We start from the raw sequence: 20,008 nt of genomic DNA on the forward strand, positions 1-20,008 counted from the left end.
ATTTAGACACAAAGTCCTAACACAAAAAGGATTGCTTCAATCAAAGTAAACTTTTTCAGTGAAAAATTAAGTGTTCAAATGCAAAATTTTCAATCTCAAATATTTTTTCGCATTCAAAAACTTTTTTTTGATTGAAATTTTTCTTTTTTTTTTTTTTTTGATTGAAGTGATTTTTTTTCTTTTTTAAATTTTTTTGATTGAATAATAAAGACAAAAATGTCCTAACCAAAATGGGGCCCAAACACAAATCAACATTACTTCAATCAAAAAATTCTTGACTTTAATCCAAAAAAAAAAAAAAAAAAAAAAAAAAAATCAAAGAAAAATAGCTTTCACATGCATTTTCTTTTCAGTTGAGTTTCAAAATTTATTTTTGCATTCAAACACATTTATTTTTGATTGAAGCGACATTTTTTTGGTTGAAAATATTTTGATTGAAGCAACTTTTTTTGATTGAATAATAAAGACACAAATCTACCTCCATATGGCGCCGCCCAGGGGACACAATTTTTAACTGGGGTAACTACATTGGCACGACATCGGCGGGCGTACCATATTCAGTGGATGACAATCTTGGCAAAAGTATTGCCTAAGCAACCTGATTTAGAATTCCCCTCAAGAATGATGGGGAAACAAAAAACGCTCATTGTCAACTTATTATTACAAATATTCTTGTAAGTTGATTTTATTGCTGACACTGCGTTTCGGGGTCATCAACATGTTGTGCTCCCCCTGCCCCAAAAGTCAAACTCCGCCTATGCAAAATAGCACTGTTAAATAACGCTAATTGCGCTTATTGTGCTTTGACACATCAGCGCGGGTGCGGTATGATTGTGTGACAGCCCAAGCTGTCGAAACAGTCGGATAGCAAAAGACTCGTCTTATAGTTGTGCTTTTTTTTTTTCCTGTGGCGCTTTCACAACACAGCTGAAAATATGTAGCGTGGCGTATTTCACGGTGACTTTTATCCGAGGGACGTGGAATGAGATTTTTGACTGTCACGAGCGCATTAATATCAGCCCAGAACAAGGATTTGTTGCCCTCCTGGGAAAGGATAGGTTGTTTGTGTGACACATAAAGCCGGCGTCAGCAGGATTGTGATGCGGGAGCTTTTGATTGGTCCATTAAAAAGACAGCGGCGTCCGCGTCGGAGAAGAAAAATGCTGCGTGGTGCAGACTTTGTTTAGGATCAATCTCTTCTTGTGTAAAAATAGAGATCAAATCATCCGTTTTTTTTTTCATGTTTCAGCTTTGAACTAAAATGAATTCATCGCTAGGAGACGAAATAACTGATGAAATAATGTTTTGTTTTGAAATAAGCTAGTAATGACTGAATTTGAATGTCACTGCATTGACATTGATCAGGGTGGCTTAAAATACTGCAGTTTCTTTTAAGGAGGAGTGCAAGAGCAGAAACTGCTTTTTCAGTCTTGTCTGTGTTTTCCGCCATATGTATATATATAAATTAGGGCTGTCAAAATTATCGCGTTAACAGGCGTTAATTAATTTTTTAAATTTATCACATTAAAATATCCGCGACCCTCGTGAGGAAAAGCGGCAAGGAAAATGAATGAATGAATGAACATTAAAATATTTGACGCAATTAACGCAGATACCCTGCTCAGACAGATTTAAATGACAGTACAGTGAAACGCTCACTTGTGTTTTATGGAGTTTTGCTGCCTTCTGCTGGCGCTTGGGTGCGACTGATTTTATAGGCTTCAGCACACATGAGCATTGTGTAAGTAATTATTGACATCAACAATGGCGGGCTACTACTTTATTTTTTGATTGAAAATTTTATAAATTTCATTAAAACGAAAACAGGGGTTTTAATATAAAATTTCTATAACGTTTACTAACATTTTTCTTTTAAGAACTACAAGTCATGGATCGCTTTAACGGAATGTTAATAATGTTAATGCCATCTTGTTGATTTATTGTTATAATAAACAAATACAGTACTTGAATGTATATATCCGTCTAGTGTCTTATCTTTTCATTCCAACAATAATTCACAGAAAAATATGGCATATTTTATAGATGGCTTGAATTGCGATTAATTAATTTTTAAGCTGCAATTAACTCGATTAAAAATTTTAATCGTTTGACAGCCCTAATATAAATATATATACATTTGGTGGAAAACACTCAGGTGACTTGAAGTTCCGCTCTGAGAACCCCAATTTAGCCAACTATCAAAATTGTCCGATATGCACATGTGATACATCACTGGAAAGCTTAAAATCTCAATTTTCTGGGGGAAGAAAAATTTTGAACAGGAGGGCATTTAAAAAAAATAATAAAATTGGGAAAATCTGGAGGTGAGAGTACGCAAGAGCAGAATTACAGACACCATGACTTTAACGAGATATTGTTGCATTTTTACCTTGTTTTGATCCAAAAACTTCATGTAGCATGTATCTCTGAGTGTCAAGACACAGCAGCGAATGGCCAAAGCTGGATTTTTTCGGAATTTTATGGGTGAAACATGGTGATATAACTAGGGTCACGATGCAGAAATCGCAGACATCAAGGAGTGGTCAAGATTTTCTTTTTCATATATTTACCTTTTTTTTAAAATGTTTTTTTCCAATTTTTCTTAGTTTGGATCAATTATTAATCATCTAACATATCGGAGAAAATGCGACAGTAACAAACAAAAATAAATAAATAAAAGATTTAGCGATAGTTATGAGGTAGATATCCGTGACTTTTTTACAGACGCCATTTTTTCCATTGTGACGTCATTTGTTTAAAAGTTTAAAATATGCGAGTGAATAATTCTTTGAAGTCTTTTGTTTTAAACTAAATATTAGACATCAATTACTGATTCTAAGCTAAAAATGACAGACATTTCGAATAATAAATATGATGACTTAACTTCTTTTTATGGCTAGGTTGAAACAAAAGCGGTTGTCTCTGTAAACGGGGGTTTCTAGGGTAAAACAGACAAATTAAAAATAGTTCGGGGGCTTCATGCGCCATGAATCTTCTATGGCAGCATCTAGACATATTGTTCTATCAAACACAACAGTTCTTTGGGCTTAAAATACAGCAGTTTATTCTAAAGAGAGGTGCAAGAGCAGAAACTGCTTTTTCTCCTTTGTTTGTGTTTTCCGCCATCTATTGGAAGCCCCCACTAAAAATGTTATTGGTGCAACACTACATTCAACCAACTTCTCGTAACCTGTCATTTCATAGCTGGTATTAGAAACAACTCATGCAGTATTGTGATGCAGTGCAGTTGTACACTGCGCACTCAAATGCGTGGCTGGAGGTGCGGTCTGTCCTTCCCGGAAAGCTTGTGAAACCTGAGTAGCTTGTCAGATTGATTCTCTTTGGTCAGTTAATGCCTTGTTTGCAGAGCTTCTTCACGATTTGATTTGTCATCTTTTCAAACTTTCAAGCAGGAATTTTTTTTAAAAAATTGCATTCATATAGGACATTGTTCTCAAACTTGCGGCCCAAGGGCCAATCGTGGCCCGCGGGAAAATATTTTGCTGCCTCTGTTTGACATATAAATGTTGTATTAGTATTGCCAGTGTGTATTTGGAAATGGGCAAGAAAAAAAATATTATGGTATTAATGGTTCAATTAATACATTGAATTAATTGAAGGATACATTTATTAAAAAATCAATTATTTATTTTTCATAAAGTTGTAATTGAAAGATCAATTTTGGAATTTATTTTTCAAAATGTTTTTGTATTGTAATCAAATTTTTTAAAAAATCATTATTTTTATTTTTCAAGCTACAAGAAAATGTAAAAAATAAAATTGAAAAATATAAAACTTAAAATATTCAAACAAATTGTATGAAATTGAAGAAAAAAAAAAGACATCTAAAAACATTAATTGAAGGATACATTTATTAAAAAATCAATTATTTATTTTTCATAAAGTTGTGATAGAAAGATCAATTTTGGAATTTATTTTTCCAAAATGTTTTTGTACTGTAATCAGACTTTTAAAAAATTCATTATTTTTATTTTTCAAACTACAAGAAAATATAAAAAAATAAAATAAAATTGAAAAATATGAAACTTTAAATATTCAAACACATTGTATGAAATTGAAAAAAAAAAGACATATAAAAACATTAATTGAAGGATACATTTATTAAAAATCAATTATTTATTTTTCATAAAGTTGTAATTGAAAGATCAGTTTTGGAATTTATTTTTCAAAATGTTTTTGTATTGTAATCAAATTTTTTAAAAAATCATTATTTTTATTTTTCAAGCTACAAGAAAATATAAAAAATAAAATAAAATTGAAAAATATAAAACTTAAAATATTCAAACAAATTGTATGAAATTGAAAAAAAAAAGACATCTAAAAACATTAATTGAAGGATACATTTCTTAAAAAATCAATTATTTATTTTTCATAAAGTTGTAATTGAAAGATCAGTTTTGGAATTTATTTTTCAAAATGTTTTTGTATTGTAATCAAATTTTTTTTTAAATTCATTATAATAAAATAAAATAAAATTGAAAAATATAAAACTTAAAATATTCAAACAAATTGTATGAAATAGGAAAAAAAGACATAAAAACATTAATTAATGATACATTTTTTAAAAAATTAGCCCGTGTATATTTTGCTCTGTGAGTTTTATTTATTTTTTGTGACCTAACATAGATTTGGTTACCATTGACAGCAATTAACGTCCAGTCCAGGGAGGGGCTGCAAATGGATTGGGCGTCTATTGTTGTCAATTGGTGTTTTCAATCTCAATAACTACCACACCACGAACTCTGTAACCTAACCTGGCAGTGAATGAGCTAAACTAACACTAAATTTTAAATAGACATCCATTGTCCCTGAAATGGTTCAAATAACCTTGACTGTGTATCCCTTTGCAGGACTCCCTGATCCTGGAGAAGAACGACACGCACCACCCGGTGTGCTCCTTTCAGGACGACTTCCAGGAGTTTGAAATGATCGATGACGAAGACGAGGATGACGAAGACGAGGAGGATGAGGATGAAGAAGAGGTGGACCCCGACGCCCCTCCGTCCCCATCGGCGTCGCCTCCCCCTTCGCCGATTCTCGGCACGCTGAAGAGCAGACCGACGACGCTAAACCTCACGACGGCTGTGTCGCAGGTAAGCATTTGCATACACGATTTTCAGTTTTAATATCTATTTCCATTCATGTATTTGTTTTTTCTTCTCGTTAGGATTCACTTAACAACAACAGCAGTCTGTCGCCAAAGAAAGGAACCTGGCAGGACTCGTTGCGCAACCCTTCGTCACAGGGTGAGAGTACGGTTTGTTAATTAGGGACCGTCTCTAAAACTCAAAACCCAACTGTACATGAATTATCTTCAAATGCCCTAAGATCAACAGGAAATGATCCAAAATGAACAGGAAGTGGCCCTGAGATACCCCAAAATGTACAGGAAGTGATTAATGAAAAAGAAGTGGCTTAGAAATGACATAATATCATCAAAAAATGATCCCAAATGTACACCCAGTGTCTGAAAACGCTCTAAAACGTACAGGAAATGATTCAAAATGAACATGAATTGGCCCCGAGATACCTAAAAAGGTACAAAAAATGAAAAATGAAAAAGAAGTGGCTTGGAAATGCCATATTATCAACATGAAATGATCACATATTTACACAAAGTATGCCCTAAAATATTGAGGAAATGATCCAAAGTGAACAGGAAGGGGCCCTGAGTTACCCCAAAATGTACAGGAAATCACTAATGAAAATAAAGTGGCTCAGAAATGCCATTATATCAACATGAAATGATCACACATGTACACAAAGTGTCTCAAAATGCCCTAAAATTTAGAGAAATCTAACGAAATGAGCAGGTGGTGGCCCTGAGATACCCAAAAAGGTACACAAAATGAAAAATGAAAAAGAAGTGTTGCGGAAATGCCATAATATCAACAGGAAATGATCACAAATGTACACCAAGGGTCTGAAAATGCCTTAAAATGTAGAGGAGATGATCCAAAATGAACAGGAATTGGCCCTGAGATACTCAAAATGTACAGGAAGTGAATGATAAAAAGAAGTGGCTTGGAAATGCCACATAATCAACAGGAAATGATCTCATATGTACACAAAGTGTCTGAAAATGCCCTAAAATGTAGAGGAAATTATCCAAAATGAACAGGAAGGGGCCATGAGATACCCCAAAATGTACGGGAAGTGATTAATGAAAATGAAGTGGCTCGGAAATGCTGTAATATCAACATGAAATGATCATATATGTACACAAAGTATCTGAAAATGCCCTAAAATGTAGAGAAATGTAACAAAATGAACAGGAAGTGGCCCTGAGATACCCCAAAAGGTACAAGAAATGAAAAATGAAAAAGAATTGGTGCGGAAATGCCATAATATCAATAGGAAATGATCCAAAATGAACAGGAAGTGGCCCTGAGATACTCAAAATGTGCAGGAAGTGAATAATGAAAAAGAAGTGGCTAGGAAATGCCATAATATTAACAAAAAAATGTTCCCAAATGTACACAAAGTTTCTGAAAATGCCCTAAAATGTAAAGGAAACTATCCAAAATGAACAGGAAGTGGCCCTAAGATACTCAAAATGTACAGGAAGTGAATAATCAAAACGAAGTGGCTCGGAAACACCACAATATCAACAGGAAATGATCCCAAATGTAAACAAAGTAACTGAAAATGCCCTAAAATGATCCAAAATGAACACGGAGTGGCTCTGAGATACTCGAAATGTACAGGAAATGAATTATGATAAAGAAGTGGCTCGGAAATGCCATAAAATCAACATGAAATGATCCCAAATGGACACAAAGTGTCTATAAATGCCCTAAAATGTACAGGAAGGGTTCAATGAAGAAGACGTGGCTTGGAAATGCCCTAAAATCAACTGGAAGTGACCAATGATGATAACGAAGTGGCCTGGAAATTCCTTAAAATCGACTGGAAATGATCCTAAATAAACAGGAAGTGCCCTTGAGATAACCCAAAAAATATTTTAAAAAATAGGAATAAACAGCTAGTCCCATTCCTTCTTAAACAAACTAATTTATAGAATACAGCCCCTAGTGGCAAATAGTAAAACTACATGAATTAATCATACGTAACGAGCAGTATTCATTTCAAACTTGTACTCCATCTCCAGGACGCACGACTCCAACCCACTCATGCCTGGATGACGGTAGCCACGTGACCGGCCAATGTCCGACCTCCCCGCTTTCTCAGCCGCTAATGTCGCAGAATGAAGGTACTCCAGCAAAACAAGCAGGGGAGGGCGGGAACCCCCATTCCCCACACAGGCCACTCCTCTGTGACGTGGAGGGCAACAGGCGGGAAAGGCCGGAATACGGTAACTGAAAAAAAAAAAAAAAAAAAAAAGGCCTGCCCCAGCTATCTTAAAATTCATTCCATCCAACATGAACAGTGTCCGTTTCATGTACATGTGGCACCTTTACAAAATTCCACTCACCATTTGACATTCTCAAGAATTAAACATTTCAGGGACAGCGGTCACTACAGTGGACAGCAATTCAAAATTTAGCATTAGCACCTATTGTCGTCAATGGCAGCAAAAGGGTGAAGCTACGCTAAGTCAAAAAGACACACTTATTTGGAATTTATGTGTTTCTTCTTTTTTTCCAATTTATTACATTTTTTTTAAAAAGTTTGTTTATATGAAATTTTAATTGTATTATTGGCTTTTTTTTATTTGTTGTCATGGATTACAATTTCAATAACTGTTTCCGAAACGGACTCTACAATTATTTCATTCATTGATTTGTAGCTTTGCGTATAATGCAAAAGTGACCATCTACAGGAAGAGACTCTGAAATACTCTGAAATCGCAAGGAAGTGACCCGACATCAACAGGAAGTGACCACAGAATGCCCACGAGTAGACAGGAAGTAACACATCAATCGAAGTGGCACGTAATAAAAGAAAGTGACCTGGAAATGCCCACATCAGCGTGAAGTGACTCGATAACAAAAGGAAGTGAGCAAAAATGGCCCCAAATCAACAGGAAGTGACCCAATATCAGCAGGAAGTGACCAAGAAATGCCCCCAAATTAGCAGGAGTGACCCAGAATGCCCACAAATCAACAGGAAGTGACCCGATATTTACAGGAAGTGGCCCAAAATCGACAAGAGGTGACCAAGAAATGTCCCCAAATTAACAGGAGCGACCCCAGAATGCCCCCGAACCAACAGTAAGTGACCCGATATCAACAGGAAGTGACCAAAAATTGCCACCAAATCAACAGGAAGTGACGTGTCAACATGAAGTGACCCAATATCAGCAGGAAGTGACCAAGAAATGCCCCCAAATTAGCAGGAGTGACCCCAGAATGCCCCCAAATCAACAAGAAGTGACCAAGAAAGGCCCCCGAATTAGCAAGCACGACCCCAAAATGCCCCCATATCAACAGGAAGTGACGCAATATCAACAGGAAGTGACTCTGAAATGCCCTCAAATCAACAGGAAGTGACCTGATATCTACAGGAAGTGACCTGGAAAAGCCCCACACCAACAGGAAGTGACCCAAATCAACAGGAAGTGACCCGATATCAGCAGGAAGTGTCCCAAAATCGACAAGAGGTGACCAAGAAATGTCCCCAAATTAACAGGAGCGACCCCAGAATGCCCCCGAACCAACAGTAAGTGACCCGATATCAACAGGAAGTGACCAAAAAATGCCACCAAATCAACAGGAAGTGACGTGTCAACAGGAAGTGACCCAATATCAGCAGGAAGTGACCAAGAAATGCCCCCAAATTAGCAGGAGTGACCCCAGAATGCCCCCAAATCAACAAGAAGTGACCAAGAAAGGACCCCGAATTAGCAAGCGCGACCCCAAAATGCCCCCATATCAACAGGAAGTGACGCAATATCAACAGGAAGTGACTCCGAAATGCCCCCAAATCAACAGGAAGTGACCTGATATCTACAGGAAGTGACCTGGGAAAGCCCCACACCAACAGGAAGTGACCCAATATCAACAGGAAGTGACCCAAAATCGACAAGAGGTGACCAAAAAATGTCCCCAAATTAGCAGGAGCGACCCCAGAATGCCCCCGAATCAACAGGAAGTGACCCGATATTAATAGGAAGGGAACAAAAAATGCCCCCAAATCAACAGGAAGTGACGTGTCAACAGGAAGTGACCCAGTATCAGCAGGAAGTGACCAAGAAATGCCCCCAAATTAGCAGGAGTGACCCCAGAAAGCCCCCAAATCAAGAAGAAGTGACCAAGAAAGGCCCCCGAATTAGCAAGCGCGACCCCAAAATGCCCCCATATCAACAGGAAGTGACGCAATATCAACAGGAAGTGACTCCGAAATGCCCCCAAATCAACAGGAAGTGACCTGATATCTACAGGAAGTGACCTGGAAAAGCCCCACCCCAACAGGAAGTGACCCAAATATCAACAGGAAGTGACCCAATATCAGCAGGAAGTGACCAAGAAATACCCCCAAATTAGCAGGAGCGACCCAGAATGCCCCCAAATCAACAGGAAGTGACCCAAAATCGACAAGAGGTGACCAAGAAATGTCCCCAAATTAGCAGCAGCGACCCCAGAATGCCCCCGAACCAACAGGAAGTGACCCGATATCAACAGGAAGTGACAAAAAAATGCCACCAAATCAACAGGACGTGACGTGTCAACAGGAAGTGACCCAATATCAGCAGGAAGTGACCAAGAAATGCCTCCAAATTAGCAGGAGCGACCCTAGAATGCCCCCAAATCAACAGGAAGTGACCCGATATCAACAGGAAGTGACCAAGAAATGCCCCCAAATCAACAGGAAGTGACATATCAACAGTAGGTGACCTCCAAATTAGCAGAAGCGACCCTAGAATGCCCCCAAATCAACAGGAAGTGACCCGATATCAACAGGAAGTGACAAGAAATGCCCCCGAATTAGCAAGAGCGACACCAAAATGTCCCCAAATCAACAGTAAGTGTCGCGATATCAACAGGAAGTGACCTGGAAATGCCCCCACATCAACAGTTAGTGACCTGATAACAACAGGAAGTGACCCTGAGATATACCCACAATAACAGGAAGTGACCACGAAACATCCCCAAGTCAGCCAAAAGTGACTAAAAAAAGGCCCCCAAATCAGCAGGAAGTGACCCCGAAATGCCCCCAAATCAACAGGAAGGGATATTATATCAACAGGAACTGAACTGATATCAACAGGAAGTTGTAGTTTACTTTCAAATTGTTTGTTTTTTATCGCAAACTATTTGCTTGCACCACTAATACGACAATTGGATGTCAAATGGGGGCCGTAAAATATTGCCCCTTGGGCCGCAATTGGCCCCTGGACCACAAGTTTGAGACCCCTGTCCCAAATGAATGTAATATAAAGATTTAAGATACAAAAATCGTTATTCCTGCATGAAAGGGTTAACTTCGTTTTCTCTATGAATGTTATCTCCTCAGGCTCATTTGGTCAACTAAAGTCCCATCCTGGTGATGTTATCAAACCAAAGCCCGACACTAGCAGAGTACCTTCCGTAGACGAGCATTCCCAGTGTTCGGACACGGAGGTGGACCACGATCTAAACAACAGCCACAACCACAAACACTTAAAGCGGCTGGCCACAGACACGTACACCATCACCAACGAGTCCGGAACAGAAGCGGGGAACGACCCGGATCCAGACGGAACCAGTCGCTGCTTATCATCCACCGCTCCGTTGGGAGGCAACGACGGCGCCGACACCCCCTTGTCCGATGACGAGTTGGACAAGGACTTTGAAGTGGAGTTCATGCGAAAGGAGACCTACGATATGGTGTGCAAGGAAAACCCGTCCTCGTACGTGGAGTTCCCGTGTATCGAACCCTATGACCCAGCTCCCTTCTCTTCGGATGCTCCTGACAAGTCCAAAAGTTCCGATTCTCCAGCCTCGGCGGCTCAGGCGGTCGCGGCTCAGGAGTCCCACTCTCCGTCGTCCGATCCGGGGATCGCGGACATGAACCAGCAAGGTTACGTGACTTCCGACCTGGACCGGGAACTGAGCTCCCCGGGTTCTGACTCCGAGCTGGACGGAGAAGTCGACATAGCATTTACCTGCGAAGGTGCGACACACTCCAATATGATCTCGTCTATCTCCGAAACGGAGCTGGACCTGACCAGCGATGATAGCAGCAGCGGGCGTTCTTCTCACCTCACCAACTCCATCGAGGAGGCTAGCTCACCCACGTCAGACCAGGAACTGGACCCCGATACGGAGTTGGAGCAGGACAGCGGAATCGTGGGACTTAAAGCGTCTCTCTTTTTGGGTCAGCCGGACCCGATCAAAGAAGCCTCTCCCCCACCATCTCCGTCGCCTCTACCTTCTCCGACGATTGCCACCCCGTCCTCTGCCGACTCCCCCAAGTCTTACGGTATCTCGCAGGCTCTGGCGGACCTCCAGGACAGCGATCTACCCGGAGAGCACCAGGCCGACCCCGACGAGACTCTTCCTCCCCAACAGTGCGAGGACAGCACGTCCAGACAAATGGTTCTCAAGATAGAACCCGACCACAGCCTGGAGTGCTTCAAACCCTCCTTCTATCTTCCAGTAGGACCCAGACTCATGCCCGTCGCAGACGACTACGACGAAACCAGCGAAGGGGATTCCGAATCGGAAAGCGAGGACGAGCTGAGTGAAAACTCGGACTCGCCCTGGCTGCTTAGCAACTTGGTCAACAGGATGATCTCGGAAGGTTCTTACCCGATTAGCTGTCCCGAAGACTGCTTCAAGAGGGAGGTATCTGTGTCAGACACCATCTCTCCATCCTCGGAAATGGGTGACGGAGATAGTTTCGCTGATGAGGACCCAGAATTGGTTACTACATCAGGGCCCAGGAACATTAAGGCCGATCAAGGCGACAGAACGAAGATGTGTGGATCTCCGTACGGAAGTGTGGTTCACTCTCGTGACACAATGGAACACTGTGTTAAGAATTCTACAGAAACCGTTAATTACTCTTCTGCTGGAGTCTCCACCACCGGACTGTCCAAGAACGCCAAAAGACTGGAGAGGAACCAAGATCCAGATAAGGACTTGGATTCCCCGAACCTTAGCGACAAAGACATCGGCCGGGAGACGGATCCCAGGACGACGAGTCGCTCATCCGCGTCCCTCGAGAGGATCACTGAGGTCAAACACAGCCTGACGCTGGACATACCCACGTCCCAGACAAACCGTTGCTTCAGCCTGACCTACTCCACAGACAACGACGAAGAGGATGACCAAGGAGACTCGTACCCGTTCTTGGACGACTTTAGGAGACAGTCCTACAGGGGTAGCGATTTACAGCTGGAAACATCAGAGTCCTGTGTGCCGGACCAACCCTGTCCAGACCGTAACCTCCCGCCGTGTGAGAAAGCACCGTCTCCGAAGCAACCCAGTGAAGATGATGGATTGGCCTATGATTCCATGAAGTACACGCTAGTTGTTGATGAGAACACTACTCTGGAACTCGTCAGCCTCAGAAGGTATGTTATGGCTCGCGTTGCACGGATAGCATTTTTTGGCTAGCATGCTCTCTTGGAGCACAATTGCATTTTTCAGCTCCCAATACCGATTCCGACACCTGGTCGTGTTGTATCGGTGCAACTGGTCTGAAACCACGTCAAGTGAAGTGATGAGTCTCCTTAGATCAGGTTGTGACTCGAACCCGCGTTGCTAAGCGTGGCTAGCGCGACAGTCCAGCATGTTAACCAATAGGATCAGAAGTCCAGGCTAGCAGCTGTAGCCACTAGCGAGCTCTTTTAGAGAACGATAGCATTTTTAGCATTCCCGATACCGATTCTGTCAACCGGTTGTGTGGTATCGGCTGTCCCGATACGTTCTTGGGTAGGGCGTGGGTAGGGCGACCAGTGGTTGGAAACTAGAGCTCGAAAAATACATATTGCGCAGTATTGGCACATTATTCTTTGTACTCCTTGATACCGATGACGTCATTTTAGCGCCGTATCGGTACTGATCCCCACACGTGGTCATGTTGTAGCTGTGTAACTGGTCCGAAACCGCGCCGAGCGAAGCGATCCGTCCCCCTCGAACAGGTCGGGACTCGAACCTGTGCTGCCAAGCGTGGCAAGTGTGGCAGGAGAGCACGGTAACCTCTAGGCTAAAAGCCCAGGCTAGTAGCTCTAGAAGCTAGCAAGCGCTTTGGAGCACAATAGCATTTTTCAGCACCCGATACAGATTCTGACACTCGATCATGTTGTTGTGGTGTTACCCGTCTGAAACCGTGCTGGGCGATGCAATCCATTCCCCTCAATCAGGTCTGGACTCGAACCTGTGCCGGAAGAGCACAATAACTACCAGGCTGGCAACTTTAGCCACTAGCGAGGTCGCTTGGAGCGCGAAAGCATTTTTAGCATACTCGATACCGATTCCGTCTACCGGTTGTGTACTATCGACTGATGCCGATACTGTACTGATACAGTTTTGTGTAGGGCGAACAGAGGTTGGAAACTAGATCTCGAAAAGCAAATATTGTGCAGTATCTGCACATAATTCTTAGTACTCCCAGATACAGATGACGTCATTGTAGTGTTGTATCAATACCGATTCCGACACTTGGTCATGTTGTAACCGGTCTGAAATCGTACCGGGTGATTCGATCCGACCCTCTTGATCAGGTCAAGACTCGAACCCGCGTCGCCAACGTGACAGGAGAGCATGGTAACCACTAGGCTAGTCTAGGCTGGCAACTCTAGCTGCTAGCATACTCTCTTGGAGCACAATAACATTTTTCAGCTCCCGATACTAATTCCGTCAAATGGTCGTGTGGTACGCCGATACTGTACTAATACGTTTTTGGTAAGGCATGGGTAAGGTGACCAGTGGTTGGAAATACAAAGTACATATTGCGCAGTATTGGCACATTATTCTGAGTACTCACGGATACCGAAGACGTCATTTTACCACTGTATTAGTACCAATACTAGTACTCCCCTTATTTGGCTCCCAATGCCCAATACTGGGCTGTGAGGTATCGGCTGATTCCGATACTGTACAGATATAGTTTTGGGTAGGGCGACCAGTGGTTGGAAATACAAAGTATACAGTATATTGCACAGTATCAGAACGTTATTCTTAGTACCCCCCGATACTGATAACATTATTTTAGCTCTGTATCGGAACTGACACTGATCCTACAACGACCCTATTTTGGCTCCCGACACCGATTTCACCTTTTAGTGCCGTACTGGTACCTCTACCGGCACTAGTACCGATGTCAAAACACCAGTTATGGCAGAAGATTCTAACATTTTTTTCTTCATGTCTTAAGGTGCACATCAGTCCTGAGTGAAGACAGCGAGCTCTCCACGTTATGCGACGAAGAACCTTTGGAGACGGGTCAGGTGGATTATTGCTGCAATGACGAAGGGGTGAGGCCGGAACTTCTCAGTTCTTCCGAAGACTCCTCCCCTGAGGCCGACCTCCCGTTTTCTAAGAAGTTTCTCAACGTCTTTGTCAATAGCACGTCACGTTCCTCCAGTGAGTGGAATGACACTCTTGCAGTGTTATACGATAGTACGATACGATAGTGATAGTTTTTCATTATGAGGACGATTTCTTGTCTGGTTCTCACGTTAGGTACAGAATCATTTGGACTTTTCTCCTGCACCGTCAACGGTGAAGAGAGGGACCAAACCCATAGGGCGGTGTACAGGTGAGATACATTGAGCGGCTCTGGATTCTCTCAGTCTCTGTAGATCAGGGGTGTCCAAACTATTCCACATAGAGCCACAGAGGGTGTTGGATTTCATCCCTACAAAACAAGACCTTTTCACCAATCTGTTGTCTTACAAGCATAATCAGTTGATTGCAATCAGGTGCTGCTTGTTTTAGCAGAAACCTCATTGGTTAAACCGTCTGTGCTCAATTGGTAGGAACACAAACCAGGACCCACAGGGGCCCTTGTGGACCGGTTTGGACACCCCTGCTGTAGATACAAAAGCTTTGGTATACGAAAAATGTATTTTACAGTTTTTCGAAGGTTTTCAGCTTCATATTACGAAAAATTATTTATCTTACGTACTGTAATGAATGGTTCTTGCACAAGGCGTGGCAGGATGCGCAGCTGCAAAGGAGTTCCACGCGGCGGTCCTACTGCCCTCTCAGCTGGACTCACCTATTTTAATGCATAAACTGCACTACCCTCCCCACACAACCCAATCACGGTGCTGGGTAATGGCTGTCAGTCGGGGACCTGGCAGTCACAGTAATAGGGCAGTAAGTGGGTCCCACATTTGTCTATATGGCGGGGCTCCCGGGGCGGGGCATCCTCTTTGTCTGGGCTGTCGGTTGCAGGGGTGGGGAGTCGAGGTCCCGCTCCTACTTGCGCCTTCCTCTTTTCTACCCTGACATCCTCTGTGGGCGCCTGAGTGGATTGTCGACTGGGCACTGGTGTGGCGGCGGGGTATCTCCCCCTCCGGGTTGGGGTCCTTTTCTGCCCTGGGCCTAGTGGGCTGTGGGGGTCCCGTGATGCACCGGGGTTGCTGGGGGTCCGGGCGGGCGTTTGATGGTGGAGGCAGTTGTTGGGGCAGTAGCGCGTCCCCTCATCCCATTCCTGAAGGCCGGATTATGAGGGCACAAACGGTTCGGAGGACCAGCCTGGGTCCCAGGGGGATGGTGGTGGTCCCTTTCCTGGAGCTGTGGGAGGAAGGGTTTGCCCCCCACCCAATTGGCGCTGGAGCGGATTGCTGACTGAGCACAGGTGTGGCGGCGGGTTGTATCGCTGCCTCTGGGTGGGGATCTTTTCCTGGCCTGGGCCTAGTGGGCCGATGGGATTTCGCAGTGCGCTGCGGTGGCTGAGGTTCTGGTCAGGCGGGTGGTGGTGGAGGAAGGGGTGTTGGTAGCGCGTCCCCTTTTCCCTTCCCTGTCGGCCGGTTCATGGGGGTGCAAGCCGTCCAGCAGACCATCCTGGGTCCCAGTGTGATGGCGGTGGCCCCTTTGCCGTAGCTGCGGAAGTAGGAATTTGGCTGCACCCCCCATATTTGGCTGGGGCGGCCCCCGTGCCGCTTTTTCACATTTCTGCAGGACTGTCGCCTTCCTCTCTCTTTTCTACCCTGACCTCCTCCTTGGGTGCCGCGGTGGATCGCCGACTGGGCACTGATGTGGTGGCGGGGCATCGGCCCTTCCGGGTGGGGGTCCTTTCTCGCTTCAGGCCGAGTGGGCCGTGGGGGTGCTGCGGTGCACCGCAGTGGCTGGTCAGTGTAGGAGGAGGGTGTTGGGGGTGGTAATGGATCCCCTCATCCACTTTTTTGCAGGACTATCTGGATGCAATTAGACACATCAGGGTAAACAGTCTCTCAGTGCCAGGATTAGTGATCAGATAGCATAGAATAGAACGTCAATATATCCACCCTTACAGGTGGTTTCCTACCACACATTGCTAAATTGTGTACTGAATTGACTCCCCTTCCCTCCTCTTTCTCTTCGGTTATCAGGCACCCCACATGGTGTCCATGGGTAAATATAATTAGCTAACGATAGCATAGGTCTATAATAATGTATTTCATATTACTGTTTGGTTTTCTCCTCTTCTGTCTGCCTCCCTCTTTCTGTCCCCCTTCCTGTTCGCTGGTTTCTCTTAATAATTACAGCAACCGCAATGGGAGTATAAATCAAACTCCCATGTGATACATTAAAACTTTTCGGACCATGAGGACACTCAGATTCCTATTCCTATTCCGTGTCTAAGCAGCTGAACAGGACAGGTGGAGACAAAAAAAAAAAGATGTCTCCACACTCTGTCTCAACATTCTTTTTTTTCCAGATTACAATACTTTTGGCCTTCATTGACCTCCATAGAAGTACCCAGAGGTTCCACCCCTAATTGTGTTGTCCAAATTCTTAATCCCTGTAGGTTCATCCCCAGGCACGCAGATGAGCTGGAGCTAGACGTGGACGATCCACTGTACGTGGAGGAGGAAGAGGACGACTACTGGTACCGAGGTTACAACATGCGCACGGGGGAACGTGGAATCTTCCCCGCCTTCTACGCCCACGAGGTCATCGGTCACTCCAAGGAGTTGTTGGGTAAGCAGATGGACTATCAAAATAAAGCGTACTTTTATCCTTTCGCAGCTTTTCACGATACGATTTGCAGTACAAGGCTCACAATAACGATGACCTTACGATATGCCGATACAAAAATTATCGATACATGGGTCAGGAAATCATTTCTACAATAGACTATATATTGATTTTTGGTCACGTTTGCTGATTTTGGAGTGTTTCTGGGGTATTTAAGGATCACTTCCTGTTGATTTTGGGTAGCTGAAAAGTAATTGACCCAGGATTGTTCTCAAATGAATAGGAAGTGAATCCACATCGACAGGAAGTGACCTGTAAATGCCCTAAAATGAACATTAAATGACCTATAAATGCCCCCAAAACCTTGAAGACTTTCCCTTAAATAAGTGCTTCGCAATGAAGAATCAAGTACTTGTAGTACTGTACTTGTTGTGCAGGTGCACGTGGTACCGTACTTGTAGTGCAGGTGGTACTGTACTTGTAGAGTGGGTTCACGCGTTATCGTACTTGTAGTGCGGGTGCACATGTGGTACTGTACTTGTAGTGAATGGTGCACGTGGTACCGTACTTGGAGTGCAGGTGCTTGTGGTACTGTACTTGTAGTGCGGGTGCACATGGTACCGTAATTGCAGTTCGAGTGCACGTGGTACTGTACTTGCAGTTTAACTGCGCGTGGTACCGGACGCGTAGTGAGGGTGCACGAGGTATCATACTTATCATACTTACAACTTTTGACCACAACTGTAAAGTATGCAGCAGCTAATTTACCTACATCAGCAGTATTGCGTCCATAAATATTGCAACTTTTTTTCTGAGGATGAATGAATGAATGTCACACCTCTATTCGCAGCCATGAAACGTAACCCGGCGTGGATCGAGACGTTCGACGTGCAGTTCTTGGGTTCCGTGGAAGTACCTCAACATCAAGGCAATGGAATTCTCTGTGCCGCCATGCAAAAGGTGAGCAAATTCACTGTGGTTTTTCAAATGACAGGTTGTCGATGTATTTTTTTTTTGGGTGACGATGACTCTTGTGTGTAAGATTGCACTGTCCAGGAAGCGGACCGTGCACGTGAGGCCACCGTCTTTATGTGAGCTAGAGATCAGCTTGCAAGGAGTGAAGCTGATCATGAGTCTGGAAGATGAATACGATTGTCTGGATGAGGTAAGGAGATCATTTTAAAACATGTGGCATTAACAACGATGGGTAGATTGATCAAAAATTTGTCTCAAGTAAGAGTATTGCACTTCAAAATAATATTACTCAAGTAAAAGTCCAAAAAATCCACTGAAGTTTAAGTAAAAAAAGTATTCAGTGGATGTCAAGTTCAAAATAGATCCTCAGGTAGACATTGTAAAATTACCCAAAAATAAGGAGCGAAGACATTCGGTTTTCTTGGCCAAGGAGAGCAAAAGAGTGACTAGTGACAGTCACCAAAATTGATCTAAGAAAAAAAATCCTCCTTGGTATTTTATGTAGGGGTTTGTCCTGAAAAATGGGCGCCGCCCTGAGGGAGGGGGAGAGCAAGCTGGAGACACCCATGTGATTTTCGATTGGATATGTGTGTGCATGTAGGTGGAACTAAGTAAGTACACGTGTGTAAGCAAGGGCTCATGTAAACAATCATGTAAACAGTCAAAATGACCCAGACACTTCAGTTATGCAACGCTGCGGCCATGGAAGATGTCCTCGGATGGAAAATTGTCCTCGAAGGTCGAGACGAAAGTCCACACGCCAGGTGCTGAAGATGCCTCGGAAGGTCTAGTTACGCAGTGATGCGGCCATGAAGCAAGGCAGTTGTCATCCCGACCCTCTTTTACTCTTTGTAACACTTAAGCATTATACTACAACCTGGTATAGCAAGCAATAATCATTTACTGGTTATATTAGTAAGAAAAATATGGCAATATGTATTATTTATGGTATATATGAGCACAAGCAAATATTCAATCAATCAATTAAGCAAATATTTAATCAATCAAACCTCGATAATTACCTCAACAGTGGACAATAGAGAACGGTAACGGTATTATGCCGCCATTTTGACTGAACTAACATTTCTGCAGACACGAAACTGAGCACAAATCACAAATATTTGGTTTTACGGCAGCAATGTCCATAAGCATTTATCTGTGCAGTATGAGCTACAAGGTGCCTGTCAAGCGGAACAAGCCCACGAGCCGGATTGGACCCATAGTGGGCCGCTTTCACTATATTTGACAAGAGAATCTTCCTATCAATGACATTGAATACATTATTATAGTGCAATAAACGTTCTGACGTTCTTGTAGTGAGCTTTAGGTCATGTAAAATAGAAATCTGACACGGTGTAGTGGTCGTAAAAGAAATTTATGACACCAGATAATGCGTTAGAAGAAACGGCCATTTAAAATTTGGCACCTGAACTGAAGATGAATGCAGTTAATGTGATGCTCGGCGTCTGTGTGTCTCCTCAGTTTGACAGATGCAGCCACTTCTTTCAGATGAAGAACATTTCTTTCTGCGGTTGTCATCCGAGGAACAACTGGTAAGAACGGCGTCGCTTCTGTTGCTCGACGCCTCGTCTGATTTTTTTGTGCTTTTTTCCACAGCTACTTCGGCTTCATCACCAAGCATCCCATGCTGAGCAGGTTTGCGTGTCACGTCTTCGTCTCCCAAGAGTCCATGCGGCCTGTAGCAGAGTGCGTCGGGTGAGTTACGTGGAAACGAAACGTCACCGTCCGAATTTCGGGAGGTTTTCGGCACAATTATTTGTTATTTTTTTAGTTGAGGTGTTCTAGCAATTTTTTCAGTATCATGGGAATGTATGTAATGTCACAATTTTTAAACTTTATTTAAAAAAACAAAAAATCTATTTTTATTTGAAAACATTGAAAAAAATCATTTTAGTGAAAAAAAACTATTTGGTTTTATTCAGAAAAAAAAAGTATACAAACTACATTTTCTCTTGGTTTGATTTTTTTTTTTT

At 42.9% G+C, this 20,008-nt stretch overlaps 1 protein-coding gene across 2 annotated transcripts in view; it reads left to right on the forward strand.

Moving 5' to 3' along the window:
- mapk8ip2 (mitogen-activated protein kinase 8 interacting protein 2) overlaps window positions 1–20,008 on the forward strand; it is a 46,113-nt gene that overhangs the window by 19,038 nt on the left and 7,067 nt on the right. The window contains exons 3-13 of one of the 2 annotated variants that reach the window (XM_057836116.1): window positions 4,872–5,114; window positions 5,189–5,267; window positions 7,133–7,234; window positions 10,438–12,481; window positions 14,287–14,495; window positions 14,595–14,670; window positions 16,870–17,042; window positions 17,890–17,999; window positions 18,082–18,204; window positions 19,497–19,567; window positions 19,632–19,730. In XM_057836116.1, coding sequence (XP_057692099.1) covers window positions 4,872–5,114; window positions 5,189–5,267; window positions 7,133–7,234; window positions 10,438–12,481; window positions 14,287–14,495; window positions 14,595–14,670; window positions 16,870–17,042; window positions 17,890–17,999; window positions 18,082–18,204; window positions 19,497–19,567; window positions 19,632–19,730 — 3,329 coding nt within the window. Of the gene's footprint in view, window positions 1–4,871; window positions 5,115–5,188; window positions 5,268–7,132; window positions 7,337–10,437; window positions 12,482–14,286; window positions 14,496–14,594; window positions 14,671–16,869; window positions 17,043–17,889; window positions 18,000–18,081; window positions 18,205–19,496; window positions 19,568–19,631; window positions 19,731–20,008 lie in introns of both variants that reach the window. The other variant, XM_057836115.1, reaches the window with a different exon arrangement.

The sequence above is a fragment of the Corythoichthys intestinalis genome, chromosome 5 (assembly GCF_030265065.1).
Source record: "Corythoichthys intestinalis isolate RoL2023-P3 chromosome 5, ASM3026506v1, whole genome shotgun sequence".
NCBI lineage: Eukaryota > Metazoa > Chordata > Actinopteri > Syngnathiformes > Syngnathidae > Corythoichthys > Corythoichthys intestinalis.